The following is a 26,034-nucleotide window of genomic DNA, read 5'->3' as shown; positions in this document are numbered from 1 at the left end:
GGAATAGTATTCAGCTAAATTATAGTGTTTATAGCTGAAAAATATTAATACTGTGAGTCCTGCAGGATTCAAAGTAGGTTTAAACACTTACCATAGCTTTATTAGATGGGGTAAAATGTTCTTGAGAGAGCATTTGAAAATTTGATATTTATCCAACAGCAGGCCTGAAGGAGAGGATAGGAAGAATCTGCAAGTTAAAGATGTGATGGATGCCAGCTCTGACTCTACTCACAAGATATAAATGTATCTATGTGAAATTACCATGTTCTCTCTCTCATTCAAAACTGTGTCTTTTGGAAATTCACTTGGCAGTGAATATTTTTTAGCTTATGCAAATTTTTATGGGAACAGAAAATGCTTTGAACAGAGCTCATAGGTGACACTGACACTTTATTTGCCTGTTCATTGTGATAAATGTTTATAGTGTGTTACAGCAGCAAATAATAAAAAAGCTTTATACTCATTGCTACTTCAAAATCAAATGAGAGGACCAAAACCTCTTTGCCTTTGCTGGATCAGGCACTTGGACTCATTTTTGGTGGGAATTAATTTTTCCGAAAGTGGTCCTGCTAACTTGGGCAAATTTAATCTTATTGAAGAAGTCTGGAGTTAGTTGCCTTTTAACCAGTGCAGTGTGTTTCATCACGCTGAATGTTGGTGGTGCCACCACCTGTGACCTTGACTGTTCTGTTCTTTCCTCTGCCACAGTAGCTGCAGCTGTGACACAGCACTGCCTGCGGCGTTTTGTCATCCTTGGCAGTTTTTAGGTTCAGGTCACTGAGCACCTTGCAATAATAACTGGTAGTCTGAAGCTGATTAGATGTTCTGGAGAAATGCATGAAATGGGTTTATTGCTTTGACTTTAGTCCATGTTGCTGAAAATGTACCATTTGTGCTGGTAGTAGGGTAGAATTTCACAGGCACTGAAGATGCACTCTAGGGTGCATTTTCTTAATCTTGAAATCCAGATACAGTTATGAAGTTACCCCCTGTGGGAATATTTGGAACTTGCCTAATTTACAGTCCAATTATAAGAAAAGGAGATGGAGCTTTGTTCTCATCTAGAACAAAGAATGTGATTGCCCTTATAATTTTGCTATATGCAGATAGCTGTGGTTGTGTCCATAGTATTCCAGCTTTTCAGGACACTTAAACAGAATAATAGGGTAGTTACTCTACCAAATATTTTACCACTGAAACTAAGGATGTGAGAAGTGGATGACACATAGGGAGCAATTAAAATACTGCTTTGTAAAAAGTTTAGAAGTACAGATTTTAAAATAAAAGTTCCTGAAGTTCAGAGCAAGTACAGAAAGCTGTTTGACAAAGTGGGGGAAGCTGAGGGATTAAACTCACTAAGAGGATTTTGAGGCATGGGGAGTGACATGGTTGGGCAGTAGAAAGAGAAATCCTTTACTCTGTCATGTTTAACTGTGGAATTAGGATTGTCAGAAAAAAGGAGGTTACAAAGGGGAGGTAATGAAAAGGATGGAGGGAGGTGTGAATCACGGTATATGCACAGGGAATTAGAACAAGAATGACTTCACAGGATAGCAAGAGACAGAAGACCCAAGTTTTTTAAATCCTGGCAGAGAGAGAGAAATGAGAAATGTTAGATAATATATTTGATAATCTCTAACTATTCAGCTCTTGCAAAATGGAAGTCTGTTCTCAAAGCCAGCATTCCTTGCAGGCTGCTCTGGGTCCTAGAGGTGTCTGCCAATTGCCTTTCTCATGTGCTCGCAAACGCTCCTCTTCAGATATTTTGTTCTTGATGGTTGCACATAGATTTAAATTCTCCAAATGTAATATTTTTTCAGCCATTTCTATGACTAATATTTTCAAGAACAGGTAGTTCTTTTGTATCACTTCTTTTCTCAGGCTAATACAGAGGTTTTCTGAAACTGAGTTGCCTTGAGCTACGACAGCACCACATAATGAAATTGCAAGGATTTGTGGCCATTTTATGTGTCTTAGATGGGACTTCACCTGGAAGTCCATCTTTAGCTTCCAATTTCAGTCCTGCAAAGGAATAGTATTTATCAATTTAAAGGAATTCAGTGGAAAGAACACAAGATGTAGGCACACAATGAGGAATGACAGGAAAGGATTGTAGAATAATTCTTTCTGTAAGTGGCCTGGTGGGAGGGGAGGAAAAATACTGCACATAACCTGAATAATTGCTAGGGATAATCTAAGCAGGGATTATTAGATGGAATATCGTAAAAGATTCCTGACCATGACATTTTGCTGTTTACAGAATGGCTGATCACTTAGCTTCCTGAGTTTGCTTGGTTTATGTTTAAATGTTTCAAATGCTGCAAAATACTGACAAAGAGAAAAGACTACTGTCATATTCCATCTCTTCTACCTCTAGTTTTTAGTCTGGTTTTGTTCGTTCTGCTAGCTTTTAAAATTACATTCTACTTTAAAAGGCAGAGCAAATTTCAATGTATGAAAAAATTACCTTTGCTCAGCTGTCTTGTTATTGGAGGGGCCTTGAGACATGCCCAGTCCAGAATTGTGGGCTGTCATTATTAAATCAGTCTTGCTGTTGGGAACTGTTGCTTTTTCTCAAAGCTGATTTTTCTTTTTTCTGTACAGCCAGTGGTTTGGGTTTATCTCCAGTTAGTGAACATGACAGAAGCATGACAGAACTAGTAAGAGATATTTTCATTTATTTAGTGTATGATTGTTTCCATGGCCTGGAAAGTTTGGAAGAAAAGCATAAAAGAGAAACAAATTAATTTCTTAAATATCTGCATATACAGTGTGCAAAAGAGTGATGATTTTCATTTGATAATTGCCCATTTATGTAGCAGGTAGTGAATGAGCCAAAGCTAGCAGTGGCAGCAGTTACACAGCTGTTGGGAGCAGACTCATTGCAATTGTCTTTATAAGATACTTCTGGAACTGGCTGAACTTCTGCTGGCCTTGCATTTGCAGCCTTCTACATCTTTGATTCTGCTTTGGTATTCAAAATGTGTCGTTTAGTATGTTTTTCTCTTGCTCATCCAATCCTTTGATCACTTCTGTTTTGATGGAAATTGAAACTAGCCTGGACTGTTTACAGCAGTTCTCTGGAGATGATGACTTCCACCTTCTGAAATAATCCATCTTTTCCCAATATGTATTTTAGGGACCTTCTTTCAGACCTCCTTCAGTTGCTTAATGTGTAGTAAAATCTAACAAGACAAGGTATTCTGCCTTTTAGGCAATGTTAACAGTGACTTATCCAAAATGGTACATTTTGCTGAATTATTTGAAAACTACAACAAAATTCTTGTAAAGTCAATTTGTCCAACTTGGAAATAAAGGAGAATCTGGTTATATTGACATCTAAGCCTCTCATGGAAAAGAGAGATTAACTGACTTTCTGCTGTCTAAGAAGTGTTACATCATGATGGTACTGAAAATTTGAGAACATTTACTAGACATTGGTCCTAATTGCTGGCTATTTACATGGGAAGTTAATGCATGGAACACATTATATAAACCAAAAGAAGTATTATATACTGTAAATATGGCTTGTTTCAGAAGGATGCAGCCAGACTAATCAAAACTATATTTAAAGTGCATTAGCTGTAAGTGTTTAGACAAGATCCAACAAACTGCTTCTTGGCTGTTGTAGAGAAGGCTTATATACAGCTTCAAAGGCTTTCACACAGGGTCAGAGTTTCCTTGTATCTCCCTTCTGTAAAAGCCATGAGTAAAAAAACTGTCTCCTTCTCCGCTCTCCCATTCTGTTGATATGAATGTTATTACTTGTACCAATGTCCTGAATGTATTGTACACTAGTTGTGTTATACATTTCCTTTCAATAAAATTAAAGGGGCTCCCACCTTCAGCCACTCTAGTCAAAGGAAAAATGCTTGAGATGACTGTACATATGTTGCTCAAATTTTATTTTTGTAATCTGTCACTTTAATTTATTTTTAAAAAGCTGTAATTTTTTTTTTCTGCAGGAGATGTTATTTAACATGCCATCTATCACACAATTTAGGTGTGTAGCTAGTACTCAGTTGTTACACATACTGTGTGAGATGTATACTTCCAGCAAGCACTGGAAGAGGAGGAACTTAGGAGGAACTTCCAATCAAACCACCAGGCATACACAATGGTTTCTTTGTGCCTGTGTTCAATGTGTTTCAACTAATAAAGCTAACTAGTACTCTCATTTACAATGGATGCACTGCCAAAGCCCCTGACACTGAAAATAGTAATTTTTTTCTAAGTAAGTATATATGAGCAATAACAAAAACAAAAACAAAACAAAACAAAACAAAAAAAAGCAACCCAATTAATAGAGCGTGATCCTTGCAGAAAAAAAACCCCAAACATCAGACCATGTTCTTTGTTTGTTGACTTCCTACCCACAGAATATTGCTTGAAATTATTCTCTGTAGAGATTCATGTTTCTCTGGCAAAACTTTCAGTCTGTTGTGGTAAGCATCTGCATTTTGAGAGGGAAGAACTTTTTGGGAAACAGTCAAACCCCGTACTGCACCAAACTAGTGTAACATGCAAATCGTGCTATTTAATCAGCAAGCGATTTTACACTGTCATAGGATGGATAAGGGAAAATGTTGGGGTACTGGACATGTGAAGAAACACCATGAAACTTGTTGAGGTTTTGGGATGAATTCTGAGAAACTAAGTGAAATTAAATAGTCCTTGGCTGTAGGCTTAAAAAAAAAAATATAGAACCAAACCAAAGCAAACAAAACAAACACTTCCCCACCCCCCAAAAATCTAACAAAAAACCCCCAACAAAACCACACATAACCACTCCCCCATCCCTCAGAATGTAGTCCAGACCCTGCAGATTACATGGGAGGGAGAATTGACTCATATATTGATTTCTTTAAACGTCTCTTCCGTCATGTGTTTTATGTGTTTTCTGGATTGAAAACATTTGTGTTCAAAAGGTGTTTTGCTCCTATCTCTAAACAAAGTACAGGTATACATTCACCGGAATTTCAACCACTGATGATATAGTCACTGTTAAATATTTCTAAATATTCCTGATGTAGTAGTAATACACTTAGTAATTTCCCTTCTATTGAGACCTTTGGAAAAGCAGTTTTCTTGCTATGGCTGATTGGCATGAAGAAAATACCTTTACAATTTATAATAGTGGTCTGGAGTCAAGAAATATGACTTAACACCTAGTAAATTGTGTGTTTATGAAAAGTTGTATATAGTGTCCTGGATTTAGGGGGAAGGCAAACACTGCAAAAACAAAATGCGGAATCATTGAGGCTGAATTCTTCATTTTACTTTATCACATTTGCTATTACTAGCATAGATAATACCACCATCAATAGTTCTCCTCAGGTATAGGAAAATGTCATTTTCTGGTTTTGGTACAATTCTAGGTTCCAAACGTTACTTCAGAAAAGAGACTTGCTAATAATGTCATGTGAAATGAACTTTCATCTTCTAACACTATTTTGTATCTGTGTGCACTTTCTCATATTGAAAAGCATGTGCATTTCATTTTATATAAAAGTTATTGTTGATTTAAGTCTATGATGTGACATAAGAGTCTGAAAACTAAAAATTTAGTAGCTTGTGAGACATTTAAGGATAATTGAAATGTTACATTTTCTGGTTAAAATGCACACCCATATGCATACACCTGAAGATGAAGTTCTGCCCTGTTATGAAGTTCTAAATATGAAGAGTGCTTTAAGAAGTGTTTTCTGGTTTTCTTCTCTGTGTCCTCCATGGTGGTCAAGTTGTCAATAAATAGGCTCTTTGGTTGAATAAACTGAGAGGAAATAGGAGCTGAATATTGGAGAGGCAGGAGAAAAGACTGGAATTGAATGATGGAATATTTTTCCAGGAATGTGATAAAAGTTCTACATTTTTACTGTCTCAGATTGCCAGTTTAGGTTGCCTTCTCCCCTCTGTCCTTTCTACGATTATTCATTTTCCTGTCTTTCAGACAAAGTTACTCGGATTCAGCCTGAGATGGGCAGTGGGAGAGGAAAGAAACATCTTTAGAAGACAAATGCTCTTTTGGTTTGCTTGGCAGCCAAAGTGATCCACTGAAGAAGACTGACCTCTTACACCTGTCAGCTGTGCTTGGGTCCAGATTTCACCCTGAAGTTTAAAAATCGGGACTGCGGAAGATGAGAGGGAAGTTTCAGTTACAACCAGGTGTGTGGGCTTTTGGAAACCAGTGTGCACCTACAGGTGCCACTGATGATCAAGATAGTCTGGAGAGCTAGCTAGGTCTCCTGGTGCTGTAATGGCAGCTATGGTCAGGGCTGTGTGTGGGGATACCAGGATAACCCAGTGATGGAAACTCTAGCACTCTCTAGTGCAACTGTTGTTACTGTGTGACAAGTCTGTTCAACATCCACCCTTTGCCAGTACAGTTGTTGTTCAGTGTACCTTGAGCTTTTATTGTGCTTTGTTGTTCTTTCCAGAGGAAACTCAGGTCTCTCATAACCACTTAAAAGTTTTTCTGTAACATATTATAGCCTGGTTTTCCATCCTGGTTTTGTTTCTCGGTGTGTCACTGGCACAATTTGAAGGTACTGTGACCTTAGTACAAGAAGACTGCTGTAGGTCAGTAGAGACAACTATTGTGGCAATCTAGCACACTTTTTTTGTAGATGTTCATGTGTATACTCATTAGTACTTTCACTGGTGACATGCACAGAACAAAGAACATGTTGCAATAACACCAGCTAATATCTATTCCCAGGGAGCAGTTTATCTCAATTTCTTCACCTCAAACCTGTGCTGTTTTGATGATACTGGCAACAAGTCATGTTCTCTTTACATATTTGAATCTGAGTCAACCCCTTCTACAGAATCATGGAAACTTTTTATCTGCAGCTTTCTCTCTATCTCATTTGACTTCTTTACTGTCTCTACTAACTTCTTTCCTTATGTGTTTTAGAGAAATTAAATACTAGTTAGCTTTTTTTTTTTGCAAAGCATGTTTATTAGGACATGTGGAATAACTGAATCAGTTGTGGAATAGGAAATGTAAGGTTGTTTGTTAAATTTTAAAGTTTGTAGGCAAAGTCCTAGAAATATTTCAGTTCTGTGTCTATTTTCCTTATGTGTGGCTCTGCTACAATTATAATGGTGTAATTAGGATAGATTAGTATTGAATGTCCTGTGGCTGGGAAGAGTAAAAGTTAATTACTAGAGTGAGATCTGCAACTACAGTTTGAGTTTTGTGAATGTAGGTAGTTTCAGAAAATGAGCATGCAACTTATGTGTTTTGGGGATATAGGCATTGCAGAGGACCCGTTTCTTGGAGCAGCTTTTTCCAAGAGGATGTTTGACATATCTTTCACTATGGCAGGAGTAGCAGCCCTCTAGCAGAGTTGTTCTGTCTTTTTTCATTTTTAGTAATAGAACAAGTTAACTTACATTTTGTTTCATTTGTAGAATGCAAAATCGAGGTGAACACTTTTACTTACTCCTGAAGATCAATTAAATAAATGTTCAGCTTTCATTGCTATTCTGACCTTACCTTGGAATCGACATTTTTAAAAGCCGTAATTAAAATGTCCTCACCTTTGAACAGATTGGTGACTCACATTCCCTTTGGTCTGTCCCTGTCTTATGTGGTTAAGAACTGAACTGTCTGCCTGAAGACTTCAGTCTCTTGAGAAGAACATGATGGACATAAGAAATGCCAGCATTCAAGCATATTTTTTTCTTTCAACAGGTATGAAGCATCCAAGAATGGCTTGGAAAGTGAGTAGTAAACTGTGTTAAACATAGTAGGAGGAGAAAAGTTCAGAGATAACTACAGATTATTATCAGTTATTCTGAAATTGTTGTGTTACTAACACTAATATGTGGGAATAAAAATCGCTGAAGGCACTCAAACAATAAAAAATATGAACCAGATTTTTTATGCAGTTATGTCTGATAACAAGAACTGGAGTGGATGCATTAGGAGAATCTTGTTCTTCATGTCTCTATTTCTCCCTGTGCAACCTTGCCAGAAGTTTATTTAAAGGATAGAATAAGTTCCTTTTAACATTCAACTATTAAAATATTTAAGCAAGCACAGCCCTGATAAAATCTTAACTAAACATGCCTTTCAAGCTTATTAATTCAGAACATATAATCAGTTTTGTGTACTACTGTGATAACCATTGTGTTTAATTTTGAAAGTTACAGACACAAAACCTAATAAAATTAGAATAGGAGCCTCTGAGAACAGTGCCTGAAGGAAAAATTAAATTCATTTCAGCACAAGAAGATATGAAATGAAGTACAAATAGAACAGCAGTAATAATTTTAGTATGACATAAGCTTTCATTAAAAATCCAACAACTATTATTGTGTTCAGTGTGAGGGTTGTGGAGACTGACTGAATGTAGGGTCTTTTTGATACTTAGAGGATAGACTAATGTCTAATAGCAGTTTGTGGTGCTTGCCATCTGGTTAGTCAGTGCTGTGTAGATGTCAGAATTTCTGTAAGCACACATTCCTCTGTCATGTGTGAAATTGTGGAATGCAGGAATAGTTAAGTAAATAAGTTATTTCAGCTTGCTGCCATAGGAAGAGAAACTAGAAGAGGCCAACATTGGCAATGAGACACACAACCTTTCATAAGAAGGTCAGGGATTTAAGTCTAAGGTGGAGTGACAGGAGTATTAGTTAGTACTGACAGATTTTAAGTTGCCTAGGGACATAAATTTGATGTTAAGTCCAAGCAGACAGAAACCAACATCACACAGACTTATCGGTATAACCGGGATCTAGCTGGTGTTTTGGGTGTTGTTCTTTCTGATTTCCTCTCTGTAGCTGGATACGGGGGAAAAAATCGCAATCTCAAAAGGTTTCTCATTATATGGAAGACATGAAGATATTTGTGTCTCTGAAAATGTCAGAGATGATAGTAACCTACAGCCATTCTTTAGGCACCTGATAGAGAGGAGGGAGGTGGAGACCATGTACAAAGCACAACTCAATTTGATTCCAAAATGTGACCATAAGGCCAGGTTTCCCACTTTTTGGGGAAATGCTGTGATCACTCTACATATTCCTTCTGATGAATACTCAAATGATTCACATAAGCTGAACCAATTCCAAGTGAGATAACTTCCATTTTATGGTCCCCCATCTGTGGTAATCACACTGTGATTTTGGAAAGGAGTAGGAGAAGGAATCTGTATATCTTCTCTCTTTCTTTTAATGCAGTTGACTTGTTTTTCACATTTCTGCAGGGTTTGTCCAGAGCTCTGAGTTACCCATCTGCTTTCCATTCTGTGTAGGGAAAGCACTGGTTTGTGTCTGGCATAGGATTATCAAATCATAGAATCATTTAGGTTGGAAAAACTTTTAAGATCCTTGAGTCCAGCTGTTAACCTGGTACTGCCAAGTCCAGCACTGAACCATGTCCCTAGGCACCACATCTGCATTTCTTTTAAATACCTCCAAGGATGCTGATTCCGCCAGTTCCCTGGGCAGCCCGTTGCAGTGTTTGACAACCCTTTTAGTGAATAAAATTTTCTTACAGCCCAGTCTAAATCTCCCCTGGCACGAGGTGAGGCTGTTTTTCTTGTCCTATTGCTGCTAACTGGGAGAAGAGGCCAACCTCCACCTGGCTACAGCCTCCTTTCATGAGATAGATAGAGCATATCTATCAGGAGGAGATAGAGCGATAATGTTCCTCCTGAGCCTCCTTCTCTCCAGGCTAAACTACCCTAGTTCCCTCAGCTGCTCCTTTTAAGGCTTGTCCTCCAGACCTTTCACCAGCTCTGTTGCCCTTCTCTGGTGTCATGGGTTGGCACTGGCTAAATGTTAATGTACTTATGAATATATGTTTTTTCTCTAACAACTACTGTGGGATATGATTAGGAACAGAGCAGAGCAGGCTTAAATCTTGAAAAACAAAAAAAAACACTAAAACTTTATTACATTACATAAGAACAGAGACAGAAAAACTCTTAAACACACACAGAGACAGAAATAAAAACTTCTCAGAACATTTCTTCTCTTAGTTTCTACCCTCTACACATTACTCTTCACAGACTAAACTTTTGGGTTTTAGATCAAACAATCACTACTCAAAAACAAACTAATCTTCAATTCAGCAAGGGAGAGAGGAGTTTCTCTTGCACTACAGACTGTTCTTTAGAAAACACGGGTCTACTTTTTATGTGTTTCTATGTCACCTGTGGCACTGCCTGGAGAAGTCTGCCAGGGTGACACTCTCTTTTTCTTATGTCTAGCGTTCTTACTGCTGTCCATAGTCTAAAGCTGCATACAGGGCTCTTTTAAGGATACTTGCAGGCTGAGCTCTCTCTCTTTTTACTCAAGGGCCGGGGTTCCAGAAGCAGGTCTCCCCTGAGGGCAGAGGGCACCACCTCACCCTCCCCCTCTCTTCTCTGCTCGCTCCACTCTTCAAGTGCCAGTCACTGTAGCAAAAGCAAGGGCAGCTGTATCTACTTAAAATGCAGTTTATGTTTAAAAGAGACTTAAGTTTAGTCTATGGCTAACATTATGCAAGAAAAGTCTAGCTCAGAAAGCTACTCTTTTCATTCTTTGCCTATCGGGTTCTTTCTAATCGTGCTTTATCATCTTGGTCTCAGGCCGCTTCTTTCTCTCTCTTCTGAAACTACTAGTCATGAGAATTAATGTTTAAGAAAAGTTTCTTTCTGCTAAGTAAGAGTTAACAGTTTTTATCTCCCGGCAGGGTGCGGGCTCAGGCGCTCTTAGGCTCGGCAACTCTCATGTGGCTGGGCACTTTCTCCCGGAGTTTGAGGGGGCGGAGGGGAGTGAGCACACACAGAAGGCACTTCTACAGTTTTTTACTTTTCTATCTTAGATGAGGCAGCTCAGTTCTAGTCTTGTCTACTCTCTTCTCTTCCTCCCGGGGCTCTGGCTTACCTGAGCCCGACCACGTGTTTTTCTTCTCTTACCCACCCTCGTGGCTGGGCAGGAGAAGGAGGCCTGAGATGCTTCTCTGCTGAAACTAGAATTTAAAAAAAGAGGCTAAACTCTCTTAGAGTCCTGCTTTTAACTCTTTGTGTCCTCAGAGGCGTGTCTAAACCTCTGAGTGACTAATCTAAGTGCCAACAAAAAAGCTGATTACTAATTAGCCTGCTCACCTCTCCCTAGAAAAATTCACCTCTCCCCGCAACCACGACATCTGGACACATCTGTGCATGCATTAAAAAATGGTACCAGGTAGCAGTCATACAGAGCCCAGGCAACTCATGCACTTGAACTGTCTTTCCGCCTTGGAGTAGGCCAAACATCTTGGAGTGCACATTGCCACTCATTTTTTTTTTCTCTTGCATTGCCACATTGGTACTTTGCACCAGGTTTACCAAAGTCCCCTGCACTCCAAATTCACTCCAGAGCCTTTGGGTTACTGCTTCCAATGAAGAAAATCTCTTTTAACTTAGAGCAGAAATTCCACCCTGTCAGGAAATCATCCTGACAATGGTTGTTTCATCTGGTCTTTTGAAGACACTGAGTTTGAAAATCAGCCTTTTCTCTGTCTTGGTGAAAACTTGTGTCAAATCTACTTTAAGTTTCACAAGAGTATATAAACAAAGAAAATAAGAACAGATAAAGATGTAGGGTGCTATTGCTTTGTATCAAAACTTTGGGGTTTTTTGAGATGCACTAACGGCAATTGAGTAGGGAAATCTGCCAATGCTACTTGCAAGTACTTAGCTGTGTCTTTGTGAATGTGACTTCGGTAGGTACTAGAAATTGTGGACTGAATTCGTCCTTGTGTGAAGACATACAGTTCCAATAATTTCTACATAAGACAGGGGTTTCAAGTCTCTATTTCTTAGTATTTTCCATGGAAGCTGTATTAAGTATAAGAGTAAATGTTAATCTTCACTTTATTCCTACATAATAAACAGTTACTTAGTCCCATTTTACTGACAAAGAGTCAGTACATACAATATTGTGAACTAATCTGAATGTAGAAATGAGAAATAATTATTTTTTAAGTCCACATTTAAGCCTCGATAGAAGTGCTGTTTTAATGATCAGAAACAAAAAGAAACTCAAGAGACTACCATTGGTGAAAGAAGACTTGTAATTTGAAAGTTATGTTGATACTTTGAAGATAAGATTCATCCAATACATAAAGTATTAATTTATGGTCAGTGTAAGATAAAATCTATTTTTTTTCATGTTTCAAGCCAAGTAACGTCCTGTTTCTGTGAATTCTTGCATCAGTTCATAAAACTATTAGAAATGAATTGCAAATTATTTAATTAAGTGGATTTCATACCAACTTTAATTTTTACCATGATTTTGTCTACCCTAAGTAGAAAAGGGTAGACAATTTTGTCTTGTGTTAGTGAAATAGTATATTGAAGATTACAGTTTAAACTTTGTACGTCTGGATCTTGAAGGACATACTGGGCTTCGGTAGAATTGATTTCCAAGTTGTGTTCTGCTTTTTGTATCTCTAACAAAATTTTCTGAGACAAAAGAAGTGTGGATTACATAAAGATCCAGAAGAAAATGTGAATTTGTCTTTCTGAAATCTATCATAATTACAAAAAGTGACCTCTGGAGATCACGTAGCCTGACCCTGTGCTCAAAGCCATATCAACTAGAGCAGATTGTGAAGGATCTGAGTCTTGAATATCTTCAAGGACAGAGAACCCACAGACTCTCTGGACAGCAGTTTCAATTTCAACACTGAAATTGCAACCCTTGCAGCAATTTTTTTTAATTTTTATTTTTAAGTGGAATTGCTTATATTTCAGTTTCTGCTTGGTGCATCCTGTTCTGTAAGTGAGCACTACTGACAAGAGTCTCTCCCTTTTCTTTACACCTGCTATCAAGCATTTATACACTTTGATGAGATCCTGAAGCCTTCTCCAGTCCCAGGTTTCTGACCCCTTTGCTGGAAATGATACAGTTTGGTCTTTTTTTTAACTAACTTTAGTCAGGGGTTTGTTCCTCTTTGCCCAGGGGCAAAGGATATTGAAGTTTCTTTTGAAAAACTCTCTTCCCTGAGTGAGGCCTGATGAACCTAACATCTCAATGGACTGGGAGTTGCCAGAGGATGCACAGGAAATAAATGGCCATTAAGAAATATTACTCTCAAACATCCTCCTCTGGCATGTGGGAGACACTTGGTCTGGGAAAAATTGATAAAAGAACCAAAGAATGAAGACCAAATTATCATCAAAGGTGAAGGGATCAATAACAAATAGGAAACCAAATATTAAGAACTGTGTAATTTGGGAACAATGAACATTGAACCAAAGAATTGCTTTGGGTTTGTGTGTGTAAATATGTGAAAAATCTAGTAAAGAACCATGTATAATAGAATGATTTCCACTGCACAACCCAGGCAATGTGTGGATGAAATTATTTCTATTGCACACCCAGGCCAGAACAACATCCTGGCCAGAATGAAGTAATACCTTAATTCTCTAACTCTGAAAAGATGTTATTGGAGAGTTTTTGTTTTTCACACAGTTTTGGTGACACCCCCATCATGTCTGTGGTCCAGTATAATCATGTCTTTCTTGTCATGAGGAGCTCTGAGCAGGACATAGCACACAGATGTGTCTCAAAAATGTGTAAGGTTTGTCTCTGCAGTGCTGAGTGGTGAGGAAGGATCACCCTCCTTGACCTGCAGGCAGCACTCTGCCTGGTGCAGCTTGGGTGCCCTTGGCCTTGTTCATGGCCCGGGCACACTGCTGGCTCGTGGTCAGTTAGCTGTCCACCAGGACCCTGAGCTCCTTTCTCTGCCAAGCTGCTTTCCAGCTGGTCCCTGGCATGACCCTTGAAAACCAGCCAGCTCTCCTCGACTCTTTTTTCTCTCCAGCTCTGTCTCCCATAGGATTCTTACAAACAGGTCCTTGAATAGGCTAAACACTTCTTTCCCCAAGACCAGAGCTCACATATTGCCATTTGCCTTACTCCTTCTTCTCAGGATCCTGAGCTCCATCATCTTATGTTTACTGCAGACCTTCTGTGAATTCCCAATCAGTTCTTCCTTGTTTGTAATTATGAGGTCCAAAAGAGCATCTCCCTCATGGATTCATTCCACAGTGGGTTCATACAGTTCTGGGAATGCCTGAAGTTAGTGCTGTATTGTATATTAAAAAGGGAAGCAATGTATGAGAAAGAGAATATGCAACATGCAGATTAAAAAGATCAATAATGAATAATAAGAATCTTAGAGAAAAAAAATGTAACAAAAGGGATAATCTCAGCAAAATTCTGAGAAAACTTGTGCAGGTGCCAGGAATGTAGGATAAGCCTTATGGCTTAAAAAGGATATATAGTAATCAAATGAAAAACTTACTGAGTATTTTAGCTTACTAGACAATGAAATCCTTTGGTCATTGGTGGAGGAAATTGTGAGAACCTGACCTGTGTGGGGATTTGTGGAGTAAGAGGGAAACATCAGAAAAGCCTCTGTCCCAGGCTATGAACACGAACCTGTGAACTGTGAGAGGAGGAAGTTTTTGCTGTCACAGCAAAAAGGCCTGGAGCCACCAACCACTATAAAATAACAAGGATGAGAGGCATCGTTGTTTCTGATAGGTCACTGTGACTGTAGAAGTGGGACACTTTTGGGAGATCAGATTATGTGATCAGCACTCCTTTTAGTATGTGTAATGGTGAGGGACCAGGGTTTGGTAAGATGCAAAAATTTCATTTCTATTGTGTTCAGTTGGTGGTGATAAATAATAGAAGCATCTGGAGGTGTGGCTCACACAAGCGGGCTTGTCAGCTGACAGCATTCAAAATCCAGTTTGACTTTTGAATGCTGCAGCAATGGCCCAGCAGGGCACATTTTTAAAAAAGGCTTGTGTTATAATGGGTATTAGAAAAAATATTTTCCTAAACATAAGCATTGAAACAGTTTGTCCAGAGAAGTATAGCATTTCTATTGTAAGAAATTTCAGAACTTGACTGGACAAAACTCTAACTGATCAGCTATAAGTTTATCCTGCTGTGAGCAGGATGTGGAAGTCAATTCACAGTCAGGGGTCCCTTCCAACCTCAAGTATTCTCCAATGCCTGCTGCCTGACACAGGGACATAAGTGTTAGTTTTTACGCCTCCTCTCTTATAGTGCTCTGCTGTTATTAAAGCCGTGTAAGAGTTGTTTTGATTTGCTTCCATCAGCAGTCTTCTTGGGGGATTTGTAAAGTCAAGTTTATTTTCTAGAGGACAGTTGAGAGGTAGCTACTCATGATCACTTTCTGGACATTTTAGGTCATCACAATGCTTTAAAGCAGTGCTAGCAAGGCAAGGTTTTGACTTATTAAGGGGTCTTCTAATGTTCTTGTGAGGAAACAATATTTGTAATTTTTTTTTTGAGAAAAATCTACTATTTTTACAGTTTTAAAAGGGAAGCTTGCTAGTAATGCCTAGTATCACTGTGTAAAAGTAGGCTTTGTAAATACTTCACTAAAAGAAGTAACATTGGATATTAGTGTTTATTTTAGCTGATATTAATTTTGATGTCTGAAAAAAGAAATTTCAAAGATAAACCATTTGGGGATGTTGCTAGATCTGTAATAATGTGGAATCCTATATATCCCTAAAGTGAAAATTATATAAATATTTATACTCTAGATTTTAAAAATTATCTACTATATGTGTAAAGGAAATCTTGCTTTGATAAATGTAGAAAAAAGAGAGCTTCTCTCTTCACATCAACTCAGATGCCATTTTAGCTTTTCTACAGGGGTATTGCAGAGATTCTTTGCTGATCTTTGAACTACAAAAAAAGCAGCTACAACATCTTTATGCAAGGGTAAGTGATATTTCAGTGATACCTAGTTTTGTTCAGAGTAGTTACTGTTGTGATTTTTCCTCCTAAAACCTTTAGAAGTGGGTTGAAATACGTAATTTAAAATCCTTATTTTAAAAATAGAGTATTATGAAGAGTAGTATTATTTCTGAAATGTTACAACTCTGGAAATAGGAAATAAAAGATGCTGAAGAACTTAAATATGGAAATGCTAAGTCTTAAAATCCACCTTAATATGAAAATGGTAGTTATTTCAATACTTGCTTATCTTTTGAGTGCTCATATAGTTTCTATGTCTTGTTACCTTTACTACAATTCCCTTATCAGTAATCATTTCTTTTCAGACTAATTTTCTCCTTCACTGCCATACATACTATAAATTATATCAGCTCATTTACTACTACTAGTTATTAACCAGTGGTTTTGAGATTCACTTCAAACAGGGAGGTTTGATTGCGGTTCTTTCCAAGAACACTTTAGTTTCAATCACTTCTACAAAGTAGAGATTCAACTTTAAAGAATTTACTGTATGTTGTGACACAGGGGCTCTTTGAAGGTTAATCAGATTTTTAGCAATAATAGGGTTGGATTCTTGTGTGACTTAGTGAGTCACTTCTGTTTCATGTGCAGATCTATCATTTAATCAGAAGCCTGGAAGAGTTACTACACTGCATATTAAGTAGAAAAGACAGTTGTTGTTTTGATCTTTTTTTTTTCTTTCTGAACTTCACTATATCTTTAGGACTGTAAATTAGTTGAGACAGCTAGACTGATTATTTAAAAACCATTCCTAATGTGTGTAAAATCTAATAAAAGGAGCTGTACAGTGGAGTCATATTATTTGGACACCAAAGCTAAAAACTAATTTGAGGAAATATCCTTATATATACAAAATAAAATCCACTAAATGTGGTAATGTTCCTGATTTACATATAGGCCATGATTTAATCTAATTGCAGTTCAACTGGGGGCAGTTAGTTTTTTCTTAAAGGCAAGTACAAAAACAAACAAATCTTTTTTAACATATTTGTAGCCCAAAACAAATATCTAGGGAAGGGCCAGAGTAGGTTGTCATAAAGAATTTTAATCAAGTAAGTTTTTTTCACAACTGAATATCTCTGATACAGCTCCATGCTTGAATTTAGCTGTTGAAGTTGATAAAATTACACACAATAGAGTAGGCTTGTGTTTAAACATTACTGTTCAAAATATTTTTCTTCTGGTAGCAATGCCCCACATATCTTAAAATACAGGAGAGTTTACATTCCAATATATACATTGTATGTATATCTTACCTTGCATGTTAGGCTAACTCTAATCCCATGCCATACTGTGTTACAGTACTCAGCACTCTGTGTTGCTGATGGGCACTCAACTTTGTCATCTTGTCTTCCTCAAATGTTGAAATGCTGAGCTTGAATAATGGTAGCATATACAAAACACAGTGTCCCAGCAAGAACTGTTTAAACGGTTATCTTTATAATGCAGTGCTTGAGAAGTTTTCATCAAGTGTTTATCCTGCTGTTGGAAGAGCTGGGTTGGATTCCAGGGTGGAAGATGATGTGTGATGTGTTTGCTGCAGTCAGGGTGGTGCTGCAGCACACAGGATTACAACAAGTTCAGATTGTTTACATTTCGGAAGGCCTTTGGTGGAAAAGCCAAGCGACTGATTTGCAGAATCTTGCTGCACGATACAAATTAAATAACTATTATAAATATTTTAAAACTTGAAGAACGTTAGTTTGCATACAGGAATGAGGTTCTGCCTGGACATGAAGTAGGAAGAGCTGATAACTTGTCTTTTGCATTTGTTTTGCTGTGTGACTTGAAGAGAGAAATGTTTGAGGAAGCGAATGAGTCAGGGCCAAAAAGCCAATTGCACACCAAAACTTTATTCCATCAAGAATAAAGCAAGTTTCTCAAAAGATGAGGGAAAGTAGTCTGCAGATTAAGGAATGCATTAAGGAAGGATGCTGTGAATACTGGTGCCAGCTTTGTTACGTGGGTCAGGAGCAGAAATGCATGTTGCTTGGTGTTACCATTTTCCCAAATATATTTGCAAGCTACTACAGTGGATGATGCTAATACATCCTAAAATTACCATGCCATATTTACTACTCCATATTTGCAAATCTGTGTATATGAAGACTTTATTTAATCATAGTTTTGAAAGCAAGTTATGCATGATGGGCTTAAATTTAGTCCTGCCAGTTGTTTTGTTTGCCTACTAGTTAGGTACATGATATGCTGCCTTTCTTTTTTTCCTTTATTCTCTTGCTGTTAACACAGTGAAATGAAGAAGATTTTTAAGTCCTTATAAACTGAAGCCATCTGGCTGTTCATAGCTGTAATGCTATCCAAATATGTAAATTACTAAAAATGTACTCCCTTATGCTTAGGAACACAGGCCTGAATTTGGTACCGAGTTCCTCTGTCTGAGAAGCTGAGATTAAGAGGTTTTTAGTAATGGTTAATTTAGTGCCATAAATTTGGCGGGGACTGGAGAGAATAGGAAATTGTGAAGTGAGTCAGTGTTCGTGAGAATAAAAAGAGTAATGAGTATCTGGGGAAGGAGAGAAATTATAGGCAATTTTAAATTGGATTAAATAGGGGATTCTAATTCTTATCTGACTACTGTTTTCCTCTGATTTTGGTCCAAACACAAATCAACTTAACATGTGTAAGGTAAGTATTGCACAAATACCCCTGCACTGGCAGGGGGTTCATGCAAGGAAAATATCCAGTTAAATAATATAAGACCTTGTTTTGGTATGTAGAATTTCAGAGGGACTTATTTAGAAGCAAACTGGAGAAAGTGAACCACAAAAATTTGAATAGAAATGCTTTTCATGAGTTTCCAGATAATTGTAAACTGGATGGGAACATTGTAAACCTGTGTTGCCTGAGGAAACAACTAACTTTCAGACTTATTTAACTGAAAATGTGCATGAAGAGTTGAAAAGAACTCGAGTTACAGTCTGGAGGACTTCACTGTTTAAGCTTGATGTTTTGGCATACAGATGCTTGGAGTTTGAATGTGTTGTGACTAAAGATGCTTGATCTGGTCCTAATATCCTGTTTAGTTCTTGGTTATACCCCATGCAGCACTACAGGCTGGGGACAGAGTGGCAGGACAGGGGCCAGGCAGGAAGGGACCTGGGGGTACTGACTGACATCAGGCTGAACATGAGCCAGTGAGTGCCCAGGTGGCCAAGGAGGCCAGCAGCATCCAGGCCTGGATCAGGAATGGTGTGGCCAGCAGGATCAGGGAGGTCATTCTTCCCTTGTACTGGGCACTCATGAGGCCACACCTCGAGTGCTGTCTCCAGTTCTGGGCCCCTCAGTTTAGGAAGGACATTGAGGCACTGGAGTGAGTCCAGAGAAGGGCAATGGAGCTGGTGAAGGGTCTGGAGAACAAGTCCTGTGAGGAGCATCTGAGGGAGCTGGGGCTGTTTAGTCTGGAGAAAAGGAAGCTCACAGGAGATCTTATTCTCTACAACTGCCTGAAAGGAGGGTGTAGCCAGGTAAGGCACTGTCTCTTCTCCCAGGCAACCAGGAACAGAACAAGAGAACACAGTCTTAAGCCACACTAGGGGATATTTAGGTTGGACATTAGGAAGAAGTTTTTCACAGAAGGGGTGATTGGGCATTGGAATGGGCTTTTTCAGGGAGGTGGCGGAGTCACTGTCCCTGGAGGTGCCTAAGAAAAGACTCCATGTAGCATTTAGTGCCATGGTCTAGTTGACAAATTGGAATTTAGTCACAGATTGGACTTGATGATGTCAAACGTCTTTTCCAAACTAATTTGCTCTGTGATTCTGTGATTCTGGGATTCTTTGTGTATGTGATGCTTGTTTAAGTTTTCTGTCCTCTTGCAAGTTAAGGTACTCCTTATCTCCACTGTCTGCTGGAGGAAGATGTAAAGAAAAATATTTTTTAGTGGTTTGAATAATGAAAGTTATTATTATGCTTTTCTAAAAGAAATATGTTGATAGGCAGATTCCATCAATAAAGATCCTATTCTGTGAATCCAAACCTCCATCCATGAAGCCTTCTTCATCCATGAAGGGCAAAGGTGAATAATGGCTTCATTACTCTGCCATTGCTCTTGCATTACCTGAAATACATCTGACTCAGGGAAATGAAATACCTTTGCGTGGTGGTTTTCAAAACTTAATACAAATGTTATTTTAGATTAAATGTGTGATTGAAAGTGATTGAAAATGTTGCTTATAGTTCTTCCCCAATGTTTAATATTCATGATCTCTAAGGCTGATAGAAAGATGCCTTTCCTTTAACTAAAAATGGGATAGACTTTTTTTTTTTAATTCTTTTGAATCAAGCAGAAGGTAGTTCACCTACATTTTTATGAAGCTGTTGCATGACAAATGCAATTGGCCTCTGTGACTACATGGGATGGGAGATTATTTTTTAGTGGCATAAACCATCCTGCTTAGAAAAGGATGACATGCACATGCATGTAAACGTATGGTTCCTCTTCCTAATTTTCTTGGGTTTAAAATATTAATCTTTTTTCTTTCTAAATATTTCAATATGCATGATTGAAATGCTGCACATGACCTAAAGGCATCCAATAGAGGTCATCATGCTGATGGAGAAGGAAATAGAATAAGAAAGATAAATCTTAAGTTGTCATGTTGCATGCAAACTGTCTGATCCTAAATTTATTTTTAGTCAATTTGGCAAATAATGTATAATAATGTAAAATAATGTATGGCTGTATTTGTACTGTTCTGTACAGTTGCTTGTGGTTTATCTGCACATTTAAACCAAATACTGATACTTACAGATACTTACAAGCAATGGTTGTGTTCTTCTGGCATTTCCATAAGGTTGTTTTGTGCAAATATAAGTTATTAATGTCTGTAGATTTGGAGCTGAGAATCACGTAACAGCTTTCAAGGCAATGTGGAAAATGCAATAATCATATGACCTTGGTAGTTTTAACTGCCTTTGTTATTAGCCCACCTATACAGAGTATTATAGTGCTATTATTTTATAATATTACTTTAAATAATAGTGGTTTAGACAGAATTTCAGAAATATTTCCATTCATTGCTGAGACACATTCCATCTACTTGAATACCAAGATAAACACAGTGGGTTTTGTTATTTTATAACTCTGTCTTATTTTAAAAGTGTCTGTGGCTATCAGCATGATCAGTGAAACTTTCATTTCAGCAGCTGCTGCAAAAACATGATAGTTTGAAAAAACAACTGTTTTGAAGAAACTTTCACACAGAGGTACAATGGTTGTATTTATGTAATTGTTCTTGGCAACAGCTTCAGTAGATTTAAGTTGAAGTTCATCCATAAAATTGACTTTCTCAATCCACTTGAACCTTGATCTGTTTTGGTGTAATGCTCTGGAGTTGATGAAGAAGCTTTACAATTGGAGTCTGTAACCCCAAATGAGATTACACCACCTTCTTCAGATTCAGAATTTCCTGCTGTTGCAATATGTGTTGTTCCACAGAAATGAGGATTAATTCCCTCTCAGACACAGTTGAGTTTGCTCCCAGGGAACAGCGCTAGTGGTGTATTCTTTCACTGTTAAAGACAAGGCATCCTATTGTAAACTTGGTTCTCTCTCAATGAGTTTACAAACTTGTTCTAAATAATTCACTTCATCTTGAAGCTTTTTCCCAGGAGACAAAATAGTTATTTTCTTAAAATCATTTTTTGCCTTAAGAACAAAGAAACCACTTGGTGATTTTGAAGCTGTGGAATTGACGTCCTTTATACCACAGACAGTTGGGTTTTCACTCAGAGCCTTTTCTGTTCTTTTTAAAAAATTATTATTATTTGTGGATTCCTCACTGAGTGGACTGTATTGAATCTGCATTAGCTGGCTGCAAGGTGTGGTGGTGTTTCAACTCTCTCCTGCATAGGCAGGTTGCAGTGGGGCTGCATGTTCAGGAATGAACACAGAGCAGAATTCATTCATCGTTGCCCTCACCACCAGCAAGCGTGAACATGTGCATAGTCATCCCTTAGAGGAAAGCAAAAGGAGCAACCACAGAGAGCATTTCTCTTCTCTGCTCTCGTTTCAGAAACATTTCTACCTCCAATTCTGGCATTGCTATTCTCAGATGATCTGGTTTCAAGCTGTGTTGCTATTAAGTACTTCTGCTGCAGGGCAATGTCCCTGGAAAATGTGCTGTTTGCAATCTTTTGTGTAGGCCCTTCGAGGATCGTGACATTAAATCACAAAATCACAGGAATACCCCTGAGAAATTCTGAAGCTTTTACAGAGGGGCAGTCCATCCAAGTTTAAGCACTTTTGAAGGATGGGAGGTTTTGGAATAAAGATTGCAGCATGTCTATTTAATACCAAGAAAATGAGTCTGTGCTGGAGAGCAAACACGTGTTAAGGCTGAATAACCAGAAAAGAGAGTTGAGACGTCAGAAGGAAAGAGTAAGCTGCTCCTCAGATTTTGATCACAAGCTTTTTCTGCAAGCTTTTTCTGCTTCTAAGGCATGACTGTTCTGTTTTTTGGAACTCACACATTTATGAAGATATCACAGTCTATTTTCTAAATTTAAAGGGGTTTGGTGCATACTAGTTGGACCCATGGCAGTTCAATGGGTATGATTAATACTTTCTCATGGCCTTTGTTTAATACTATGGGTATTTCAGTTATGTTACCTGGGTTTGTGTTTGCTTAGATCAAAAAACACTGCTGTATGATGAGTACTTGATACTTTTTATCTTGTCATGATAGTCCTTTTATTTTCATAACCAGTGAAAACACAGATTTATCTGACATGAAGAAGAAATAGAGATCTTCATGTTTGGGATCCAGGTTACTTCCTTGCAATGTTCACTGCATGTTTTACAGCATAGACTCTTGCTCTCCAGGAGTTATAACAGGAAAAACACATTATGTTCTCATTTTCAGTGCTAGACTAGTTGTCTGGTGATGAATGGTAGATGAGATAATATGCCAGGAGATCCTCATCCCTTAGGGAGAAGAAGGTGGCAGAAAGAATGAATATTTTTTACATTTTTCTGGATCCCACAACTCTGAGACTTGTTTGACATCTGCTAACCAGAGAGTGGGAAGCACCCCTTTGTTTAAGGGCAGTTCTGAGCAGAGCACAGGTGGATGCTCCAGGGTGTCCTTCAGTTTTTCCTCAATGCTGCATTGTCATAGGTTGAATGCATCCTGCTTTTGGTGCATTATTTTACCCCACTGCCTGCTTGGCTCAGAGTTGTGGTCCCTCCTTGACCTTTCCTCTGTAGTCATAGATCCATCAGCCCTTCAGCTCAAGGCCCAGATGGGGAACTGTCACACTTGTGGTATTTGTCTCTTGCTGCTTGTCAGTGTTTGAAGGGTTCAGATCTGAAAGTGCATGTTTCTGGAGATACCCACACTACTATTCTCTACTCTAGTCACAAAAACTTCTTTGCAGAAAACCCATCTGGGACTTGCTACCATGTTTTAAAATATCCTTATGACTTATGGAACTATAAAATATCTTGTCATTGTTGTAGCACATAAGGGATCTGGTAATAAATTAGAGGTCCTCTGTGACAAGTACCATAGATATATAATAAAACAAAAACCTCTGGGAATGCTTCAGTCTAAGTTCATATTTTTTCCTTATGCACCCAAAAATAGGATTAATCAAATTTCATGCCTAAGGGCTTAAACAGATGGACTATGAAAAAAGATTTCACCAGTCAGCAGTGTAGTAGTCCTGCATCATTGGAAAGTATGCACTTTAGTAATATATGAGATAAAACCTTTCATATAAACATTTCTCACAGCTTATCTAGTTTCACTTAGGCAGTGGTTTAAAGCAGTAGAATCCCAGATTAATATTTAGCAACTAGAGAACAATGTTTCATTTTTTTCTTTCCTTCTGTTCTAAACTAAAATGCCAACTTTGTGACAAAATCATTAAAATGCTTAAATGCTAAACAGAATTTTCTGATTCAGTGTTTTCATGTAAATATGTTTTCTCATAACTGCTTTTCCAGGTTGTATTGGTCAGTGGACATCTGGACAGCTGGGACGTTGGGCAGGGAGCTATGGATGATGGTGGTGGAGCATTTATATCGTGGGAAGCATTATCACTCATTAAGGATCTGGGTAAATCTTTCATTTTAAAATATTTTTAATGCATTACATTTCCAGGTTATTTTTGTATGATGTCTAAACTGGATTTTCTATTTCATCCATGTCTCTGAGCACAAATATTCATTTTGTCACTATACCCCTCAAAACTAGTTCAAAACAGACTTTTTAGATTGTTGAGTTGATATCCAAGGACGCTTTTTGCCCTTCATCAGATGGAATCTATTTTTCCTCCTTATTCTCTTTTCCACAAATGTAACCTGTGGTCAAGAGGAATGCCCAATGTATTCATTAGAAACTAAAATCAGCTGCTGCTCCTGCTCATAGCCCTGGCAGCCTTTAAACAATGAAATAGCTTCCCCTGCTTCCCAGTGGAAGGATTTGTGCACTTCAACAATCTTATTCTTTTTTGAAGAGCTCTTTGTAGACAAGCTCTGTTATGTGATTAGCTGCTTGCATACTGCAGTCGTGAACATCAGACATCCCTGTGAGTTCCTACTCCTTTATTTTCATTGTTTGAACCTCTAATCTCTCAATTTCCCGGCCTTGGAATGATTTGATTATCAATCTGTAACTAAAACAAAGTACATCTGTTTAAATTTTTAGTCTTTTAAAACCAAACTAAATAGGACGTTTCTACAAAGAATCCAAGTGTACTCCTTCTCTTAGTGTTTTTTGATTTTTTTTAAAGATGCTTGGAAAATTGCCTGTGTTTCCTCCACCTTCAAGGAAAAGAAAGTTATTCTGCTTTGTTTGGTACTGCATTCTGTTCAGAATAAACTGTTGTGACTTTAAGGGCAGGTTCCTGGTGGCATTGTATAATTTTTATTCACTGAGTTTCCCTTCACGCATGACTGAAATGCATCACTTTCTTGTTTAAATATTTGATTTTCTCTGGTAGAGAAACCCTGTGTGTTTGCTGTGCAACCTGTGGTGAAATGCTGTTCTCTCAGCTGGGAGCTGTTGGAGCCTTTGCTGATGCCCTCTGTTCTGGGCAGCTGTTGTGTTCTGCTCTTCTTGTTGCACCAGTGTTCTGCAGGAACACAAGGCTGGGAGAGGACTTTTGGGTCTTCCTAGCTGTAGATAACCAAGGAGCATACACCTTTCACAAACTGGCCTCCCATAGTAGACTGGTTAATGCAGATTTTATATCTTATGCATTTAAAATCTGACCAAAGGAAAAAAAAGAAGGACAACAGCAAAATAAAAATATGTGAAGATTGTGTGAGAAATAAATTAATAAAAAATATCTGAAGATTGTGTGAGAAATAATTAAATCTTTTATTTAAGATCAATTCCATAGGTTGTGTTTTGAATGAGCATTGTGTTTTGAACTGTGGAGACTTTGTTTGATATCCTTTTGGACCCTGATAAATTTAGTCTCACCCTAATCCACAAATACATTTGAAATGAAGATAAGCCAATTCAGTTGGCTCTATGCATGTGTGGAATTTTTTTACTGTGTCCAGGGATGTAGCATGGTGTAGCTACTGAGTTTATCGTGTCCAGGGAGGGTGCAGCCACTGACACCAGCAGGGGAACAGACGAGACAGGTCTCTCTTTTGTTAAGCTTCAGAATCCATTTATTTACCCCCTGGGCCGGGAAAGGGGGTGAAAAGGAAAGACCAGGCAAAGGCAGGATCGTGGTGTTTTTATAGGGCATTGCAAGGGTGGTATTTAGGGTTCGGCTCAAGGGAGGAATTAACACAAGGTAAGATCAAATCCAGCCTCCTTAGGACGGGAGGACTCCACACAAGGAGTCTTAAAGCCATGGTGCATTGTGTAGCCATAAAAACTGTGTCTGCATTTACCAGAGTATAACTGCTCTTACAGCTGTGATGACACGATCCTCCAGCTGAAATGAGCATTCTGAAATATGATCTCTAGAATATGAATTTATATTGTGTAGTAGGAAAATACCAGTACTTCTGCCACGGTCCTTTGGGTTAATGAAAGCAAAATACTATTACACTATTAAAGCAGGTGTTTCAGTGATGGTCTAATAGCATTTCATCATGAGATCATTGTGAGCCTTGGACATGGCTTATGGACAAGACACAGATTATGCCTGTTAATTTGGATTCTGAAAATTTCATGTAGTACTTGGAAAATATTATAATTTAAATGCAATTCTATACTTTCAACATAGCCTCCTCCCAAAACTATTTAATAGCTATTGGCT

At 38.1% G+C, this 26,034-nt stretch overlaps 1 protein-coding gene across 1 annotated transcript in view; it reads left to right on the top strand.

The window, feature by feature from the left end:
• CPQ (carboxypeptidase Q) overlaps positions 1-26,034 on the top strand; it is a 149,539-nt gene that overhangs the window by 71,045 nt on the left and 52,460 nt on the right. Inside the window, exon 5 of the mRNA XM_063390573.1 lies at positions 23,756-23,867. Within this exon, the coding sequence (XP_063246643.1) occupies positions 23,756-23,867 (112 nt within the window). The remainder of the gene's footprint in view (positions 1-23,755; positions 23,868-26,034) is intronic.

Source organism: Prinia subflava, chromosome 1, assembly GCF_021018805.1.
Source record: "Prinia subflava isolate CZ2003 ecotype Zambia chromosome 1, Cam_Psub_1.2, whole genome shotgun sequence".
NCBI lineage: Eukaryota > Metazoa > Chordata > Aves > Passeriformes > Cisticolidae > Prinia > Prinia subflava.
The sequence above is the reverse complement of the archived record's forward strand: the minus strand, read 5'-3'. Positions and strand labels throughout refer to the sequence as shown.